The 18775-nt window shown below is 31.1% G+C and overlaps 2 protein-coding genes across 2 annotated transcripts; both read left to right on the top strand.

The window, feature by feature from the left end:
• Positions 1-6081: 6081 nt before the first annotated feature.
• On the top strand, positions 6082-12974 carry LOC105641783 (rac-like GTP-binding protein 5). Its single transcript, XM_012226382.4, has 7 exons — positions 6082-6351; positions 9355-9442; positions 9526-9635; positions 9739-9802; positions 12112-12176; positions 12288-12353; positions 12451-12974. Exons 1-7 carry the CDS (start codon positions 6253-6255, stop codon positions 12553-12555), a joined length of 597 nt encoding a protein of 198 aa, XP_012081772.1. The 5' UTR covers positions 6082-6252; the 3' UTR covers positions 12556-12974.
• A 1207-nt stretch (positions 12975-14181) lies between these two features.
• LOC105641785 (ubiquitin-conjugating enzyme E2 28) lies at positions 14182-15605 on the top strand. The gene is made up of 4 exons (XM_012226383.4): positions 14182-14357; positions 14465-14592; positions 14728-14832; positions 15340-15605. The coding sequence occupies exons 1-4, from the start codon at positions 14288-14290 to the stop codon at positions 15481-15483; spliced, it is 447 nt and encodes a 148-aa protein (XP_012081773.1). The 5' UTR covers positions 14182-14287; the 3' UTR covers positions 15484-15605.
• Positions 15606-18775: the final 3170 nt, after the last annotated feature.

The raw sequence follows: 18775 nt of genomic DNA, 5'->3' as shown, positions 1-18775 counted from the left end.
TTAATGGTTGAGTTAACTAATATAATTGTTTTTTATTATAGGAGTATACTCACTGACGTACCCAAAAAATTTAGTCAAGGGTCCATTTAAAAATTTAGTATGCGTGTTTTGTTAAAATATGCAAACAAACTGAGACGAATAGTATATAAAATAAATATAAATAACAACAAATCCTTAAAAAAATTATTATAATTAAATTACATTAAACCTCGCCCATTTTTTCGTTGTGTGAAATCTCTTCATAATAGTTTTAATGTTTTTTTTTTAAAAAAACTTAATAATTGATTAATAATGAATATAAATTGAGTAGATCCTAATATTCTATAGGAATAAGAAACAAGAGAATTGAAATTTTCTTTTTGGAGATGTTCTTGATCTTGACAGAAGATGTTAATCTTCCAGGTAAAAACTGGTCCATTGTCAAATAGGACGACAAAAGAAACTTTCCATAATATTGTCCCAAATATTGTTTTTTTGAAAACTTATTACAACTGAAACCTATAGAAGAGTTTAATATATCAAATATTAATGGAGAAACAGGCTGCACTATCATACTCCATTGATAAAAGAAACTTACCTGAACTTGAAGATTTGAAGTTTCCAACAACATGCAACTAACAATTCATCTTGTCTTTCAAACTGCCCAAGAAATAAAAGATCCATATAAAAACTCCTCAAAAAAGAGGGACAACCCCATGAAAGGAGAAAAACTAATAACCCTTCTAAGAGGGTGCAAAAAACACTTAAGCTCTATCATTTGAGAAGCTAAATCTAAATTTTATTCCAAACGATTATCGATTTGAAAATTATTATAAAGAAAACTAAACAAAATAAAGAAGAATGATAGAGAGAGACGAAAAGCAACCATCGTCGACCGTCAGTGATTTAGAAACAAAATCTAGAAAAACACGAGAGAGAGAGAGAGAGAGAGAGAGAGAGAGAGAGAGAGAGAGAGAGAGAGAGAGAGAGAGAGAGAGAGAGAGAGAGAGAGAGAGAGAGAGAGAGAGAGAGAGAGAGAGAGAGTGTCACGACCCGTTTCCGTGGGCCGGACCGGCACTAGGGCCCAGGTAAGCTTAAGGCCCCCGAAGCCCGTAGTAAGCCTGAAATACTAAAACTTTACCAGGTCAAAATAATATTAAACATTCAGCCCATATAATTATATTGTTTATCATACACGACTAATTGTATATAGTTTCTACAATTGCGAAGTCACTAACTAATAGCCATACATAGATTCTTATACATCTAGATACATAGCAAAATATTTATTGGTCTAGGAAAATTTTTCTTTCTAACTCTGTGACGAAGGAACATAGCTTAGTCGAATTAAAGAGAAACTTTCTTCCTGAAAAATTAAACAAGATATGTGAGCTTTCTAAGGAGTAATTATTATTGCACAACACACACATTCACACAGATGTATAAATATATATATATATATATGTATATGTATATCAATCTAGTCCTCCGACTAGTATATGCTCACGCAGCCAGTCACACAAAATGGCATGTCACCAGCACTCACAAACAATATCACCTTCAAATAATCACATCACGTGGAAATTAGTCAGTGGCGTCACCTAAATCCCCGACGAGCCGTCCTCTCAAACAGCCCATCCTCTCAAACATGTGCACCCGGGGAGCCAATCCCCCATATCTGGCCGACCGGTCTAATCCTCACTTGACCAGTCCTCTCAATATTTTATTTTTACATTCTCTCTTTTCTTTTCCATATCATCAACATCATTTCATCAGTTCATCAGGTGCACACGGGGGCGCCGATCTCCCATTTACCCGGCCGACGGTCCACTTTCATCAGTTCATCAGGATCGTTATTTATCGACCGTCCTCACAAACCCATGGTGACCCACTTCATCCCAACTCCACACAAACAGAGCACAGTATATACACAGTACAATTAATCAAGCATTTCAATTAGATGCAGACATATGGATCAGCTGAACATTGTAATGCAATGCACAATCAAACATCCATTCTCAAATGCAATTAAATAATTAAACAAATAATCTTAACAATAACAACAACGATAAAATAATAATAATAATAATAATAATAATAATCATAATAGACTATGATAATGATATGGTAGTTAAAGCACTTTATTTATTATGTATCGAATTGTAAAAATTATCTAATTAAACTTATTTGTTATGTTATCAATTAAAATCAGTCTAAAGTTCTACCGAACTTTCGGCAGCACCTCCCCTAAAAATGGGACTATCAACCTGTTTAAATATCCCAACAACACTAAGTATCATTCAATCAATACACACAGCCCATCCATCGGGCAATTAAACAAATCAAATTTCCCATCCTCCTTCAATTTCAACATCACCGCACAATCAAAATTATAATTTACAATAACATTATATCTAAACTACCTTAATCCACACTTAAATTCTATTAGATTTATTATTATCAAACTTTCCTAACAAATTTATGCAGTACTAGAATTAAATTTAATTAGTCAAATATTTTAATTAATCAATAAATCAACATTAATTCAAATTAATTTAACTACTCCCAATGACTAAAATTAAACTAACTAAAATTACTACATTCAATTAACCACAATTCATTAAATTAAATTAATTAACTAAAATTATTAAAATTGATTTATACCCCAAAATATAATTTTCTTGCAGGATTGGGATTTTACGCGTACCGGATTGAAACTACACGTGCTGGAAGCGATTGGACCACCTGAGATCAACGCAGGAGGGGCTGACTTGCAGTGGTGGCGCGACCTGGTGGCGGAGCAGCTGGCGGCGCAACTACAGGCGCGACAGATATGCTCCTGGTGGTCGGAGACTTGCTGGATCGACGCTCACCTGGACAAATCGGAGGAGCAACCTTCTGTCCCTGCTTGGCTTGAACGGAGAGAGGCGCCAGCGATGGCGGAGCTACTGCAGCGTGGAGCAGCGGCGAGGTGGCGCGACGTGGCTGAGCTCGTGATGGTGGCTCGCATTTCTGCTGGAGCTGTTGGGGCGCGACGCAGATGCAGTCACAGAGAAGAAGAAAGGGAAAGAAAGAAAAGAAAAGAAAGAAAGAAAGAAGAAGAAGAAGAAGAAGAAGAGAGGAGGAGGAGACGGCGGTGGCAGTGTCGGTGGTGCTGTGTGGGTGGTCAGGAGGCGCAAGACTGACTTAGTGAGGGAGATTAGCGTTGAAGATAAAAGGGGAGGAGATGTTTTTAGATGGTTTGGGCTGGTTCGGTTCGATTCGGGTTCGAATCAGCCCAAATCTTCGATTTCCAACTGGTTTTCGGCTTTTTCAATTGGTTTTCGGTTCGATTCCTCACAGTATTCGCACTAAAATATTAATATAAATTTCCAGGCTGTCGATTTATTAAATTTAAATGAAAAAAATCTTTGAAAATAAAAATTCGGGTTATTTCAGAGAGAGAGAGAGAGAGAGAGAGAGAGAGATGGCTAGGATTTTTTTTCACTCCCTAGCATCTATAATAGTTTCATACAATAATTCATCTCCCATTTTAATACGAAGTCTACTTTTAATGATTTGTCATTAAATAATTAAAATTCATGCTTTTATTGTAAAATTAATTAATTTCTTAAATTGCTATAATTTGGTTGAATACAATGTGCAATTATGTCAAATATTGTAATTCAAAATTAATTTGTTAAATTCCATAAACTGTAATGCATTAGACTAAATACTGTAATTATTAGCGTTGAGAGGCATCTAAAATATAATTAATTTTGGATTTTTTTAAAAAAATTAGTTTATAAATTTCTAAAAACTTTTGAATTTTATCTTTTCTATTTAAATAGAGAAAACTGAATTCTCACAAGATTAAGGAGGTATTTTAATTGATATTTGTTGTTGTTTTTTTTTTTTTTTAATTTACCCTTAAAAGACCATTAACCCTTAAGTTCTAACTAAGTTTCTATCCAAACTCACTCCTGCATGTGAGAGAGGAGGGATGCATTAAATTTTTTAAAGAATAAAGAGTCCCCTCAACTTTCATAAAACGACCTTATGTAAAATGAAGAAGAAGAGCTCACAACTTGAATCCAATCATCCAAAGATTAAGATGAATCCACAAATGCAATTTAAGCTCGATATTGTCTTTGCAAATTCGCTTTCAACAAAAGATGTGTCCATATACACTAATGTATTCTTAGATTTGAACTCTTTGCCCACGGAAAAATAACTCTTTTCTATAGACAATCCAATCATACAACTTACCAATAGTTTTCTAGAAACAATAAAAAAATGAAACAAAAGAAAATATTACTCAAGAAGTTAAAATATTATTTGCTAACATTAAAAAGGGTGTCAAATGTGTGCAGTATTCAATAAGTTGCAGAAAACTTTTCTATTTCTATGAAGTCAACTTCTCTATTGTTTGCTTTTGTCTTATGTTTTAACTAGTTGTGCGCGTGTATGAGCCGATTTTGCTCATTTACATAGCTAACTAATTTTTAAAATTAAAAACATGTTAAAACTAGTGCACAAGTTTGCAATAATTCCCAAAAAAATAATATAAATTTTTGCAGTCATTTGAAATTGTTATCTCAATTGCATCAATACTCGTACAATGAAATAGTGCATGTTTACTAATCGAGAGGGGATTGAAATTATAAACAGATGTTTTTTTGGTAATATAAACTCATTACATGACTATTCAAATTTTTCTTCTACCACTACCTTATCATTCTTACACACTTAAAGCTTACAAGGGCAATATGGACTATTTATTTTGACATGCTTTTCAAAGTTACTGAATTAAATAAATTTATCTATATAAATAGAACATCGAAAAAGAAAAATTTTCTCTATCTAAATAAAACAAGTGGAAGATTTTTTTTTTTTTATTTTACCCCTTTTAATTTTTGAAAAAAAAAAAAATTTCCCTCCTTTATCTTTTATTTTACCCCTTCAGTTTGTTACTTAAAACTCCTTAATCTTTTATTTCAGTAACACTAAACTCCCTTTAATCAATTTATGTTCAAAAACATACCAGATGTGGCAATAATGAAATAATTTTAAAGCTTGTTTTTATATCCATTTGTTTCATTTGGAGATGAAGGAGAAGCTTTTATTATAGACTAGGGAGGAAATGAATTTGGTGATGTTTGATTTAGATGGGGATAAATTTTCTATTGTGATAAAGGAGAAGGTTGGGATTTATTAAAGTGAGGAAGAGGAGAGAGAAATCGATATGAAAGTTGGTGACTCACCAAGTTGACATGGCATTTTTTTTTTATTTTGACAAGACACGTCATTTGTCCAAAAATATTTTGGATGGAAATTAACTAAAGGGAGCTTAGGATTACACAGGTGAAAGATTAGAGAGTTTTAAGTAACAAATTGAAGATGAGTGGCGATGAAGTGCTTACCCCTAAATTGAGGAACACTATTGAAAATAAGCCATTATATTTCCTCTTGTATTTTGTCATTAGATTTTGGAGGATGTGTTCCACTTCAAATAAAAACTAAAATTTAATGATTAAAAAATAACAAATTGGAATTAAGTGTAAAGTTTATTATCATTTGATGTAATTTTTTATTGTTAAAAATAAAATAGTTATATATATATTTCCTTTGTCTCATTTAATTTGCATGGTTCGATAAAAACACACATATTAAGAATTTAGTCCACACACAAAATCTTTTTATCCTTTTTTTACCCTTAATTCATTAAGATATTAATAAATACCATCCATTTAATGGACAATCATAAATGCTATTATAGAAAAAATAATTATTTAAGTATATAAATTTAAAATCTTGTAAATATTTTAAGATATTTTAAAAAATGAATAATAAGTAAATAAAATGAGACCGATAAAGTATAATTTTTTAATATAATATAAATAAACAAGGGAGAGAAATTTGAAAATATAAATAAACATACTAGAAATTTATCCAAGATTATTAAATAAAAACAAAACAAATAAATAAAAGGGAAAGGGATGGGTGTGGGTGGGTGCTGAATGCATGTTGTTGAGTAGAAATTTGGGGACCCGGAAATATAGGTTTGTTTTGTATCATTTATAGCTGGCAGAAGCTGTCTTTCTTTACCTCTTTCTTTCTTGGCCCAGCATCCAATTTCTTGGTTTCTTGCTTGTTATCGCTGTTTCTCTCTCAATTTACCCGACTTTTACTTACTTAGAGGGGTCCCTTCTTTTCTCTATGTTCTTGCTCAGGAACCGAAATTTGGGGATTTCTAATTGAAACAAAGAACCAAGAAAAGAAAGGAAAACAAAAATGAGTGCTTCTAGGTTCATTAAATGCGTCACAGTTGGTGATGGTGCTGTTGGCAAGACTTGCATGCTCATCTCCTACACCAGCAACACTTTTCCTACTGTATGTATAACCAACTATGGCTTTCTTTTTTCTCTTTTCCTTTTTGGGTTTGTGTTTGTTTCTTTGAGAAAATGTGCGAAAATGGAAAGTAATTGCCTGGTCAATTGGGCTTTGTAGTAAAAAATAATTGATTATTGTCTTCGAAAATAAGTTTAAAGTTTTTTTTTTTTTTTTCCTTTTCCTCCTTTGGTCCTTTTTCTGTTTGTTTGTCGAGAAAATGTTGGAAACATGAAAAGAATTTTATGCTTTCTTATTTTGGGTATGTCCTTGTTAAGTCAACCATGCTTTGTTGAAGTAATTAGGGGTAGTCAATTTGTGTTTACTTTGTTTTAGAAGTTTTCCATTGAAAGGTCAAGCTTTAGGGTTATTTTGTATCTGATAAAAGATTTTCTTTCTTTCCTTTTTTTTTTTTTTTTTTTGGCTGACGTTAATTCTGCTTATGTTAAGAGAATTGGTCAACTGCCTGTATGTTTTGTCCAAGAATTTAGTCTAGTGAAGACATGATTTTATTTTTTGCTTAATAAGAGTTAATTGAAGCCTCAGATTGGGGTTTTTCTTTGATTCACTAGTTATAAAATGTGGGAAACAGAAACAAAAGAAATGTTCTCCTATCTGTATTTTGCTGTTGTTTTGAAATGGATAAATTCAATTGAAGGTTCAACTAAGCCATGTAGAAGCAAATAGGTTTTATGGTGGTAGGTGATTTGCAATTGGAAGACAACATCCGAATGAACATTCAGGCTGTCTGTTTTGTGGGTCTATGTGATTCGTTAAATCTATTGAATAAAAAGTTGTCCAGAATTTTAACTTGAACGGATGGTCTTAATTGAATATTGAATCTTTAGAATTACGGTGATAATTGGTAGTCTATAATGATAAAGATGTGGCTTTATTTTCATGTATTTTTGTTATGTAACATCATCTAATCCTATAAATTTTGGGAAACTGACTTACGGTTATGTTTTTGTTAGTTTTGAACTGAATCCGGTAAAAACAGGGGTCTTCATTGTTATGTTATCTGAATGTTCTCTGTTGTTTGGTTTCCTCAGGAAATTTTTCTTCTAGTTTTCTGAAAAACTTTATAATTTGAAGATATGATGCTGTAATAATGTTTTTTGTTGAGTAAACTATTTCTTTTTCTTGGTCTATCTGTTGGTTCTGGCCTTCTGCACAAATGCCTAAAGGTTCTTGCTTTCTTATTTTACTTTGCACTTTGAATATTTGTTCTGTTACTTCTTGGAATGCTGAAATCCTGAAATGAAATAAGTAGAATTTTGTTACTGGTTGTCAACATTGATAATTATCTAGCCTTTTTGTGGTTCTCAAAAATTTTCATTTTTCTTCTTGGTCCTCCTTTTTATCATTTTTTCATTTGTTTACATTTCTAGAATAAATGATTAACATTCTTTCATTTGTTTACATTTCTGGATTAAATGATTAACATTCTTTCATTTGTTTACATTTCTAGAATAAATGATTAAATTTATTTAGTTTATTCAAATAGCTGCTCGAAGCCGAAACCTTTAATTTTCTTAGTAACCAAGATACTTGTTATGATCACACAACCAGGATCTCATCACGGACTTTTTAACAATATAAAATCTGATTCAAAAAGCTAAAGCTTTTGTTTTACCATGATTCTTTTCTTGACCTATTGTTGCTCAAAATTGTGAGCTCCTTAAAAGGGAGCTCTAACCTTAAGCTCGTCCTCAATTTAGTTGAAAATAATTCTACTGTAGATAAAATAGGAAACTTCTAAATGGGAAGAGTACTAAATAGGAAGATTACTAAATAGCAGATCTCCTACCAAAAAGAAAAATAGGAAACTAGATTACTAAGTAGGAAGACTACTAAATAGACTCCTAAATAATAGAACTTAATTTAGGAAACTGCAAATATCATAATTGCATCTCTAACATTACTCACCTCCTGGATAAAGAGCTTGTCCTCAAGTTTGAAAACTGCTTCCAAGTTGAATGTGATGCTTGCCCCTCAATTCCCTTATTTTGATATCTGTTTGATCTGCTAAGGAGTTTCTGCATCTGGGTTTCAAGTCGAGATTTGATTTTTGTTTGCTCTACTAACGAGTTTCTGCATCAGACTCGTTGAGTTCTACAGCTGGGTTTCAAGTCAAGATTCAAATTGGCCGCTCGAGCTTCATTATGATCTGTACTTGTTGTAGAAGATATTTGATCTCACTGATTGTATCTCCCATGACGCTTGGTTCTGATACCAAGTTGTTATGATCACCACAACCAGGATCTCATCACAGGCCTGTTAATAATAAATTCTGATTCATAAAGCTAAAGCTTTGTTTTACTACGGTTCTTTGCTCGAGCTCTAACCTTAGGCTCGTCAAAAGGGAGATCTAACCTTATGCTTATTAGTGAGAGTCTAGATCTCAATTTAATTGAAAATAATTCTGCTTGTTTTGTTCAAGATTAAATCCTTCAATTCATAGAGGAATAGAAGTACTACTTAAAGTAATTCTACTATAATGAGATTTAAATGGGAAGACTACTAAATAGAAATACAAAACTAAATAGGAAGATTACTAAATAGCAAATCACCTACCAAAAAGAAAAATAAGAAACTATTAAATAAGAAGACTACTAAGTAGTTTATCTCCTACCAAAAATAAAGTAGGAAACTACTAAATAAAATTTCTTAATTTGAAAACTGCAGATATCATAATTGCATCTCTAACAATACCTTTGTCATTATAGAAAATGATGTTATGGAAAAGTTTCCTTCTCCAGAGGCTGACACTTGTGATTGATGATTATAGCCTGGGCTTTACTCGAACTTATAGAAAGTTATACAAATTATTGATCGTTTCAAAGAACCTTGAGTATTCTGTTTATAGTTTTATAGGAGTTCTGTTATATGATTGATTTCTTGCTGATTTCGTGTTACGTACTTCTATCAGTGCAATTCTGCTTAAACCAATACATATTTGAGACAAAATTTGACAAAAAATTTCTTTACCATTTTGTGGAACAGGACTATGTGCCTACTGTGTTTGACAACTTCAGTGCGAATGTGGTTGTGGATGGGAGCACAGTCAATCTAGGGTTGTGGGATACTGCTGGTACGTTTACACTTTGTAACTTTTCTGTTCTTGTCTTTGAATATTTATGATAATGAGCTTCATCTATTTGCTTAATGGGACAGGCCAGGAAGATTATAATAGATTAAGACCTTTGAGCTATCGTGGGGCTGATGTTTTCTTGCTTGCTTTCTCTCTCATTAGCAAGGCCAGTTATGAAAATGTTGCAAAGAAGGTGTAAACAGCAGTATATTTTTAAGCATTTTTTGATCTTTTTATTTGTGGATCGATTCTGTGATGTGCTGATGAATTTTTTATACTTCTTTTCCAATTTTCAGTGGATTCCTGAATTGAGGCATTATGCACCTGGAGTACCAATTATCCTTGTTGGGACTAAGCTTGGTTAGATATTCCTACTACACCTTTTAATTTTTCTTTCCTTTTTCCCTTTGCAAATGTTGATAGCCTCTATGCTTCAAATGAAAAGGACTTGAGTTTTCTAGACAACGGACTCCATAATAGTATAATCTGATTGGTAGTTTTTGCATAACCCGTTTACTCTTGGAGTTTGCTCTTATTTGTCAGTTAAATCTTTAATTGTAATTTTTCGGCTTGTTAATCCTGTTGGAGGTTGGTTTCTCTTCCACCACCCAGCTATTTTGTAAAGAATTTACTTCTTGTTTATCATTAATTTCTAGGTTATTTAGGAGGCTTTCAAATATATTTATTACAGAACTGCGGGTGTTATGGTGCTATTGCAACGTTTTTCCTTTGGAGTGTTTAATGTGTTTGAATGCTGTTGTGTTTCAATAGAATCATAAGGATGAAAGAGCTTTTTAATCTTCCCATTTGGACATTAGTTTTAATTTCTGTTACGTCAATCAAGAGCAAGAGATAATTCCTTAAGGATATAGTGTAAGGAATTATATCCATCTGGAATTTTATTTTCATTTGCAAATGAATTTCATTAAGAAAATTAAATTTACATGTTTGGATTAACTATAAAATTTGTTTTAAATGAAGTTTTTTTAGTTTGTACTTAGAATTCATTTCACCCAGTTAATTTTACCATGGAAAAACCTTGAATTCTGTTACAACTTCCATTTTCCTCACCATCACTTACTTTTGGTCCTAGTTATGGATGGTTAGACAGCATCTAATAGTACTGTGAGGTTCTACATGTGAGAATCTTAGGCAATGATGCTTAAAATCAGTACAGATATTTATTTAATTCACTTTTGAAGAATCAAGGACTGTTTAATTCACTTTTGAAAAATGATGATATGAGAGTGAAAATTTTTGTTCAATATCAGGGGAATTCTCAGTATGCTCTAACTTTTTGTCAAGAAAATATTGCGCTAGAATCTGATTTCATTTTTCTTGCAAGAGACTTGATCAATTGAATTCTGTTACATATTCCATTTTCCTTGACATGATCAACTGTTGGTCCTAGTTATGGATGGTTAGACAGCATCCAACGGAACTGCATGGTTCTACATGTATGAATCTTAGGCAATGATGCTTAAAGTCAGTAGAGATGTTTAAGTTCTTAGCATTCGCTCTCCCTACATAATTGGGAAATGGCTAAAGAGCTTTATAAAATTAAATGACATGCATGAGTGCTAAATTATATATTTCTTTAAAGTAACAATTGTCTACATCTGAATACATGCACGTAAAGTCCATTTTGATTAAATTCAGAATAACTGGAAGGAGTGTAGTATATTAAAGAATAAGGATGACCTATGTTACCAGGACCAAAATAGAGCATGGAATATTAGTACGCTGAGGGGCAGGCTTTTTTATTTTGCAAAATTTTAACAATTCTGACTTATTTCAAAGATGTCCTTGTTTTGTGTATAGGCATCTTAGTGTAAATAATCCATATGATTATAGGATTACAACTTGAAGAAAACAAAAACTAGAATTGAAACATCTACAAGCTATTGGTAATGACCTTAGAAGATGGTCTAGTGATATGCAGATCAATTAATCTTGTTAGATTCTCAAAGCTATAAAATTAGATGGGGTATTAGGAAAAATGGACTCAATAGACCTGCTAAGGTTACATAATGGAAGGAAACTAGCAGTCCCTAACCTTCTTGGATAATGACCTAAGGGAGCCATTGAAAAGATTGAAAAATTAAAACAATTGTTTTATAGTAACTTCTTTTTTGATAATGGTAATAAAATTTCACGGAGATGTCATTTTGAAAGTGAGTATTTTCATGGAGATATCCTGAAAGTCTCTTCTTTCTGTGGTGCTGCAAGTAAATACTTTTATGTACTCTTCATGCTTAAAAAACACAAATTCTATGACTATTCTTTGATGAATTTGAATTGGAGCCTCTCTTTCTCTTCTATATTTGATTTTAATGAGAAATGGTGACTATTACCTATTGATCTGATTGTTTGATCTGGCATATCTTACAGTTTTTACTGATTCTGCTGGAATTCCACAATCATATGCTTGTCGATGTAGTTGGATATGTGCATATCTTTTAAATAAAAATTCTAGTTTCTCTGATCATTAATATGAAAAAAAATTTTGAAAAAGAAAACTTCCATGATACTTGATCCTAGCTGATGTTAGTTGCCAAATTATTCTTAATGGTTAGATGAAGCCTTTGATATGCAATGTATTATTACTCTTTTTAGGCTTCATCAATAAAACCAAGTTTCATTACAGCTAAATTTGCTTCTTCTTCTAGATCTCCGAGATGATAAGCAATTCTTCATAGATCACCCTGGTGCAGTGCCCATCACCACAGCTCAGGTACTATTTTCTATTTGTCTCATTTTAAACCTGTTACTTTCTTGCTTCTTCATGTGTTTGATCACTGTCATCTCAGCCCATATGAGAATGATTTTCTCTCTTTTTTGATAGGGGGAGGAACTGAGAAAGCTAATTGGAGCTCCTGTTTACATTGAGTGTAGTTCTAAAACTCAGCAGGTGTATAAATAATATTCTTCTTTTTACACTCTTTAAGGAAGGGTAGTGCTTACCTCATTGCTGATGAATTTATTTCCCACACCCTTTTCAAATACAGAATGTGAAAGCAGTCTTTGATGCAGCCATTAAAGTGGTTCTCCAGCCACCAAAACAGAAGAAGAAAAAGAAAAGGAAGGCACAAAAGACATGCTCCATATTGTGATCGTGAAACAAAATTGTGGAAAAGAAAATATGACCAACTGTAGGCATTGATCCCGTTAGTCATTCACCATCTCTCTTACATTTTCCGACCTTGACTCCGCAACGGGATTTGGTCGTAGTATTTACTGACAGAAATAGGAAGCACATTATAAGCATCAAGTTGTGAGTTTGTTGCGTTATGGTTGCGTTTCAATCTGTATATTGAATCATTATATTTGTTAACATGCATGCTCCTGTTTCTTTAGGTCAATCTGCATGTATTGATTGGAGATGGGAAAGTTACTTTTGGGAAATATTAAACTGTTTCCTCTTGTATTATGTATCTGTAACTTGATTTAGTGCACCTAAAAAACTTAATATAGTTATGGTGTTTGTTAAACTATAGAAAATATTGCCAATATATATTCTTCTTCATTTTCATTGTTAGCTTATTTCTTCTTTGCATGTATTTTAAATGATGAGTTACAGGAACTTTAAAACCAGGAAGATTGGTCTGGGGAAAACAAGAAAGAATATTATGTGTCTAGAAGCAAATCTATAGTGGAGAAAATATGGTATACATTTTCTGTTCAAGTGATATTACATATAAAATTCTGTGGTTCAACTTCAAAGCTTTTTCAGATTCTTGTACCATGCTTTTTTTTTCTGCTAATTAGCTTAGAAATAATATTTCTCCTCTTAGTACATGGTTTTTGTGTCCTGTGGATATTTTACTTCTTGATTTGAATATATCAGATAAGTCATAGAAGAGCATATTGGAAGGTCTTTATGAAATGCAAGTTAAAAGTGACATTTGCATATAGAATTCTATCTATTTGTATGGGTGATCAATGATACTGGGGACAGGACTATCTCTTTTGATGCTTCTTGTTTTAGGATTTGCTAACTGACTGTACAATGAATTATTATTTATAATGTGTAATGAAATGGATTGTGTTGACTAGAGTAAAAAGAAAACATTAAAATTAGAATGAATTGATTCTTTTTGTGATCGTATTGACCTTGTGGTTTATTTAGGAGAAAAGTGCACCTTTGATAGGGATGAAGTGAGTCGAGCTATTCTCGAGTTATTCAAATTTGGGTTGTAAAATATTCGAATTTGAGTAACTCGAATAATGAATCTGAGTGTTATAATATTTGATTTGAATAGTTCATGATTTTAATAACATTTAAAATTCATATAATTCTAAATATTTTTTATATTATACATAATAATCTGCTAATTAGAACTTGAATTCATATTTATTCAAATTGTTATTTAACAATAATAAATATTCATTTTTTGAATAATAATCAAATCGAGTAAGTTGGGCTCGATTGTTTCAAGTATCAATTAAAATCTACTTTGAGTTTGAAACTTAAAATTTAATTGAGCTCGAATATAATTTCGATTTGAGTTTTGAGTTCTCCAATTAATTGAAGCAGATACTCTCCTAATAGATTTCTTATTATAGTCGGAATAACAAATATCTTTCAACCTTTTTATTTCAAAAATGCCAATTATTCTTTACTTGCTCCTTTTCTTTTTATTCTTTTCTGGAATTTATACTGTGCCCACTTTCATCAGTCTAAAAAGAATTGGAGGACTGCCGCATTTTCCATCTCCTTTCCTATCTCCATTAAATACACCTCTTCCTTTTCATAGGGTATGGTATTCTTCATTTGCCTTGTATTTTACTCATCCTCCTCAGAATTTCAAAACTATATCGAAAATAGTTCCATTTGTCACCTAAATGGCATCAAAAAGAATACTGAAAGAGCTGAAGGACTTGCAGAGAGATCCTCCAACTTCATGCAGTGCAGGTAAGGGGAGGGGATAGGAAGGAAGGTTTGAACTTTTTAACATCTTGGTTCTTTCTTTTTTTAAAGGTTATAATATAAGTTACTGCCTATCTTTTGTTATGTTTCAGGTCCTGTAGCTGAGGATATGTTCCACTGGCAAGCTACCATCATCGGTCCGAATGACAGTCCATATGCTGGTGGTGTTTTCCTTGTCACTATTCATTTCCCACCTGACTATCCTTTCAAGCCTCCCAAGGTATGCAAAAAGCAGAACTTTTTCATAATTTTTTTTTTAAAAATTTTTGAAAGGGAAAGAGGGCTTCAGAATATGAATTTCATAATGTTTTGATGTGATTAATTTCTTGTTTCCCTGTAAATGAGTTGATTGCAGGTCGCCTTCAGGACTAAGGTTTTCCATCCAAACATCAATAGCAATGGAAATATATGTTTGGACATACTCAAAGAACAATGGAGTCCTGCACTCACCATATCCAAGGTTTTTATATTGGAAGACTTGTCTGACCTTCTCGACATCACATGAAAGACTAAATTGACTCTAACCAAATAGAAAGACTAAATTAATATTATAAATAAATTCAAGAACCAAATGACCCCTTATACATAGTAATAAAATAACAAAATATTTCTGTTCCAATTTTGTCCTAGGTTATAATTGCAAAAAGGGTCAGAAGGACTTTGAGCTTTTAAGTTAGTAAATTGAAGCCATAAGGTAAAATTATAAGTTCGTACACTATTAAACGTCTCTAGTCTCTGCATGGGCTCGAAGAATTAATATTTTGCGTTTGATCTCCAACCATTAAAAACTGTTGGATAAACCTAATGGTTGGAGTTCAAAATTTAATGATTGATGATTCATAATTATAAATGAAATGCTGAAAACAAATAAAACAAAGCGAATAAAATATTATATTATATTATAAATCATTGTATTGAATATAAATTTTTAGTTTTTCCTAAAGATTTTGTGATGTTATTGGTGTAGGTTTTGCTGTCCATATGCTCTTTGCTTACAGACCCAAATCCTGATGATCCACTGGTTCCTGAAATTGCTCATATGTGCAAGACTGACAAAGTCAAGTACGATTCTACTGCTAGGAGCTGGACCCAAAAGTATGCTATGGGATAAACCTGCTTCAATTGCACCTTTCTTCACTTTATACAATTTTTCCATCATCTATTTGTCATATTGCCAATGAGATTATCTGTACCAACTAAATATTTGTGGAATAATATTATTCCTTTTAATAACTTATAGTTTAACATGTTGCTGTCAGTTGGCTCTTAGGTTCTTCTTTTCAATATTTCTTTCATGGCTTCCTTTCCCCTGTCAACTATCTCTGTATATATGTAGGCAACTGCTGAAAAATGAATGGATGATAAATAAAAATTTTGAGATATGAAAAATGAATAAATGAATGAATGGATGATTATGTTTCCTTCATCTCAATACATGTAGCAGGAGCTTTATATTTTCTATAAAACCCAGGAAAATTTTAACAGGAACAAAGAAGATAACAACAGAAAAAATGTCAGAATTTGGTTTAAAATTTTTGTGAGATTTGAAACAGTTGGCCGAGCCTTGCGGTTGGCACATATTTCCGTTTTTTTATAAAAATCCAATCTAAGATTTTTATTTTAGTCAATATATAGATTTGAATATATATATATATATAAAATTATATTTTAATCAATTATAATTCTATTAGTGCTGCGAAATTGTTTAAGTTGTGTATTGACTGCACACCGTCACCATATCGAAGTGGTTGATCAATCTATCATCATATATCTAACCCAAAAAGACATATTTGAGTGGTTGATATAATTCAAAGTGCAAATAATTCTCTAAAGTACCTTTATTTTATATGCATACATTTGTATCATTACAAAAGTGGATGGTTTATTTATTTTTTTTTATATGAATAATAATAGTTATATTTCCATTTTATTTTTTGCTTTTAACTTGATTCATTTACTGAATTTTGATTTGTAATTTCAAATATTGTTAATTTTAATTAAATTCAAATTCTTTTCAAAATATCAATTTATAAAGTAAGGTTTCTTTTTTTTTTTTTTTAATATATATATCAAGTGCCAGGAACCAAAATGAAGTTGGAAGTATCCCCAAGTTATATAGCTTTTTTGAAAATTTAAAATAAACTATATATACACTTTCCAAAAATTATAATTAAACAGTCCAAATTTTCCTCATTTGAAAAATACTTATTTCTTTGAAAATAATTATTCAAACACTAATTATACGAATAAAAAGTATTTTCATTTAATTCAGATTTTGAAATATCGAAATTAAAATTTCAGGACTATATTTTTTTATTGCAACACTTGCAAAACCGGATCAACTCAAGAACTCCATAATTCCTAAAATAGCATTACCAAGTCTAAGCAAATTTGCCTTTTGATTAAATAGACGTTTGACCAACAACTAAAATGATAATTTTTCTCAAATTGGATTTACAGAATACTTATTCTTTCAGGAATCACAAACTATAATCCAAAGCAGTTAGAAATGAGCTATCGAAGTAGTATCATTATGTCTTATTTAGTTCATTTTTGAATATTTAGATTCCTATATATATATATTAAAGAGTAATGGATTGCGTTGCCAGACGAATTTTATCAGCAAAGTCAAATGTTTATTTTATAGAGCCGCTACTGTTTGAAAAGTTACTATAGAGTCGCTACTGTTTGAAACATTTTATCTGAATATATCTTGGCTCGAATATAAAGAAATGTACGTAACTCAAAAAAAAAAAAAAAAAAAAAAAATTACAAGTAGATAATGGGAGGTGGAAAATTTATGAAAAATTAGAAAATTGTTTGGTAATAATTTTAATCAATAGCTAATGAATATTTTAAAATTTTATGTTTGGTTAATATATGGAAGCTAAATATTTTAATAAAAAGGTTAGTTTAGAATATATAGTCTCTAATTTTTTGTTCTAAATATTTTAATAAAAAGGTTATTTCTAGAATATATAGACTCTACTTTTTTTTTTTTTTTGGGTTCTAAATAATGGAAAAGTTAATTATGTTCCCATAGAAATGTGAGGTTGAAAAAAGTTATTTTGAGACTAAGACCCTTAATTTAGAATAATAATTAGCCAATTATAGTTTTCTATATATTATTTTTTACAAAACACAAAAATACATTATCTTTTGAATTTTTTTCCCGTGTTAAATATTTTGTAAAATTAATTTCTTATATTTCTCAGATTACTTTCAAATCTAATTCGGCAACAATTTTAAGATAGCATCTAGCATTTTGAGATTAGGCGCTCATTTCAATCGAACCTAAAACGACTCGACTTCTATCCATTGAATAAAAATTGATTCATTTTATAAATAGAGCAGATATGAATATTTTTATTAATTCGATCCGAGCTAACCCAAACTTGATCCCATTAATTTTTTCTCTTTTTTATATGAAAAAAAAGGCTCGTTTTAGTAATTAATTTTATGTATATTATTCGATATGACTCGACCCAAATCTGAACCCAACCCTATATACTGTGGGGCAGATACTAGATGGATATTATTTTTTATTATTGGATCAATTATGGATAATGCAAAATCTTTCCTGAAATCGATCCATGATTGTACTAAATAGGTTTAAACACTATCTTTATTAGCTATATTGTTCAATATAGACCTAACCATCAATCCGGAACTTTTAGAAAGGTTATAAATTCACCCTAAATTGATATTATATTTTGGACATCCTGAACTTCTCAACCTAGTTGTGATTACACCTTTATTGCTTTCAAGGTGCAATTACATCCTAAAAGCGAATTAAACACCATGAAGTTATTGATATATTGCAATTACACCTTAGAAACTATTAACATTATGATTATGATTAAGATAATGTACAAGGGGACTCCATAAAAGCAAATGCAAAATGTAATGTTTGAATTAAAGGAGAAAGAAGTGCTATCACTCAAGCATTTAAATAATAAATAAGAAAATCAAACCCAAATTAATATTCATATGATAAAAAAAAAAAAAATCAAGATTAGGCTTTTGATTTTAAAAGTGAATAAATTTTAAGATGCAAAAATAATGAGTTGCGCACTAATATAAGAGTACTCTTCCTAGAACGACGAACAAATATGTTACTAGCTACCCATCATTCAATTTCTTACAAGAGGAAATAAATAATTAATAAGATGAAAAACAAAAGGGGCAAAACAGATAATTCTTCCTTTTAATTTAGATAGTATGTTTTGTGATAGGTGTCATTTTTATAGTATTTTTAATATAATTTTTATTTAGAATTTTAGTAAATTTTATCACTTTAATTAATTTTTACTTCGATTTAATTATAATTTTGTTCAAAGCTTCTTTGAATCATAATTCACTTGATCTTAAAGAAATTTGCAGGATTTTGGCATAGAAAAGAG

This window comes from Jatropha curcas, chromosome 1, assembly GCF_041381405.1.
Source record: "Jatropha curcas cultivar XTBG-Jc1 chromosome 1, XTBG_Jcur_1.0, whole genome shotgun sequence".
NCBI lineage: Eukaryota > Viridiplantae > Streptophyta > Magnoliopsida > Malpighiales > Euphorbiaceae > Jatropha > Jatropha curcas.
The sequence above is the reverse complement of the archived record's forward strand: the minus strand, read 5'-3'. Positions and strand labels throughout refer to the sequence as shown.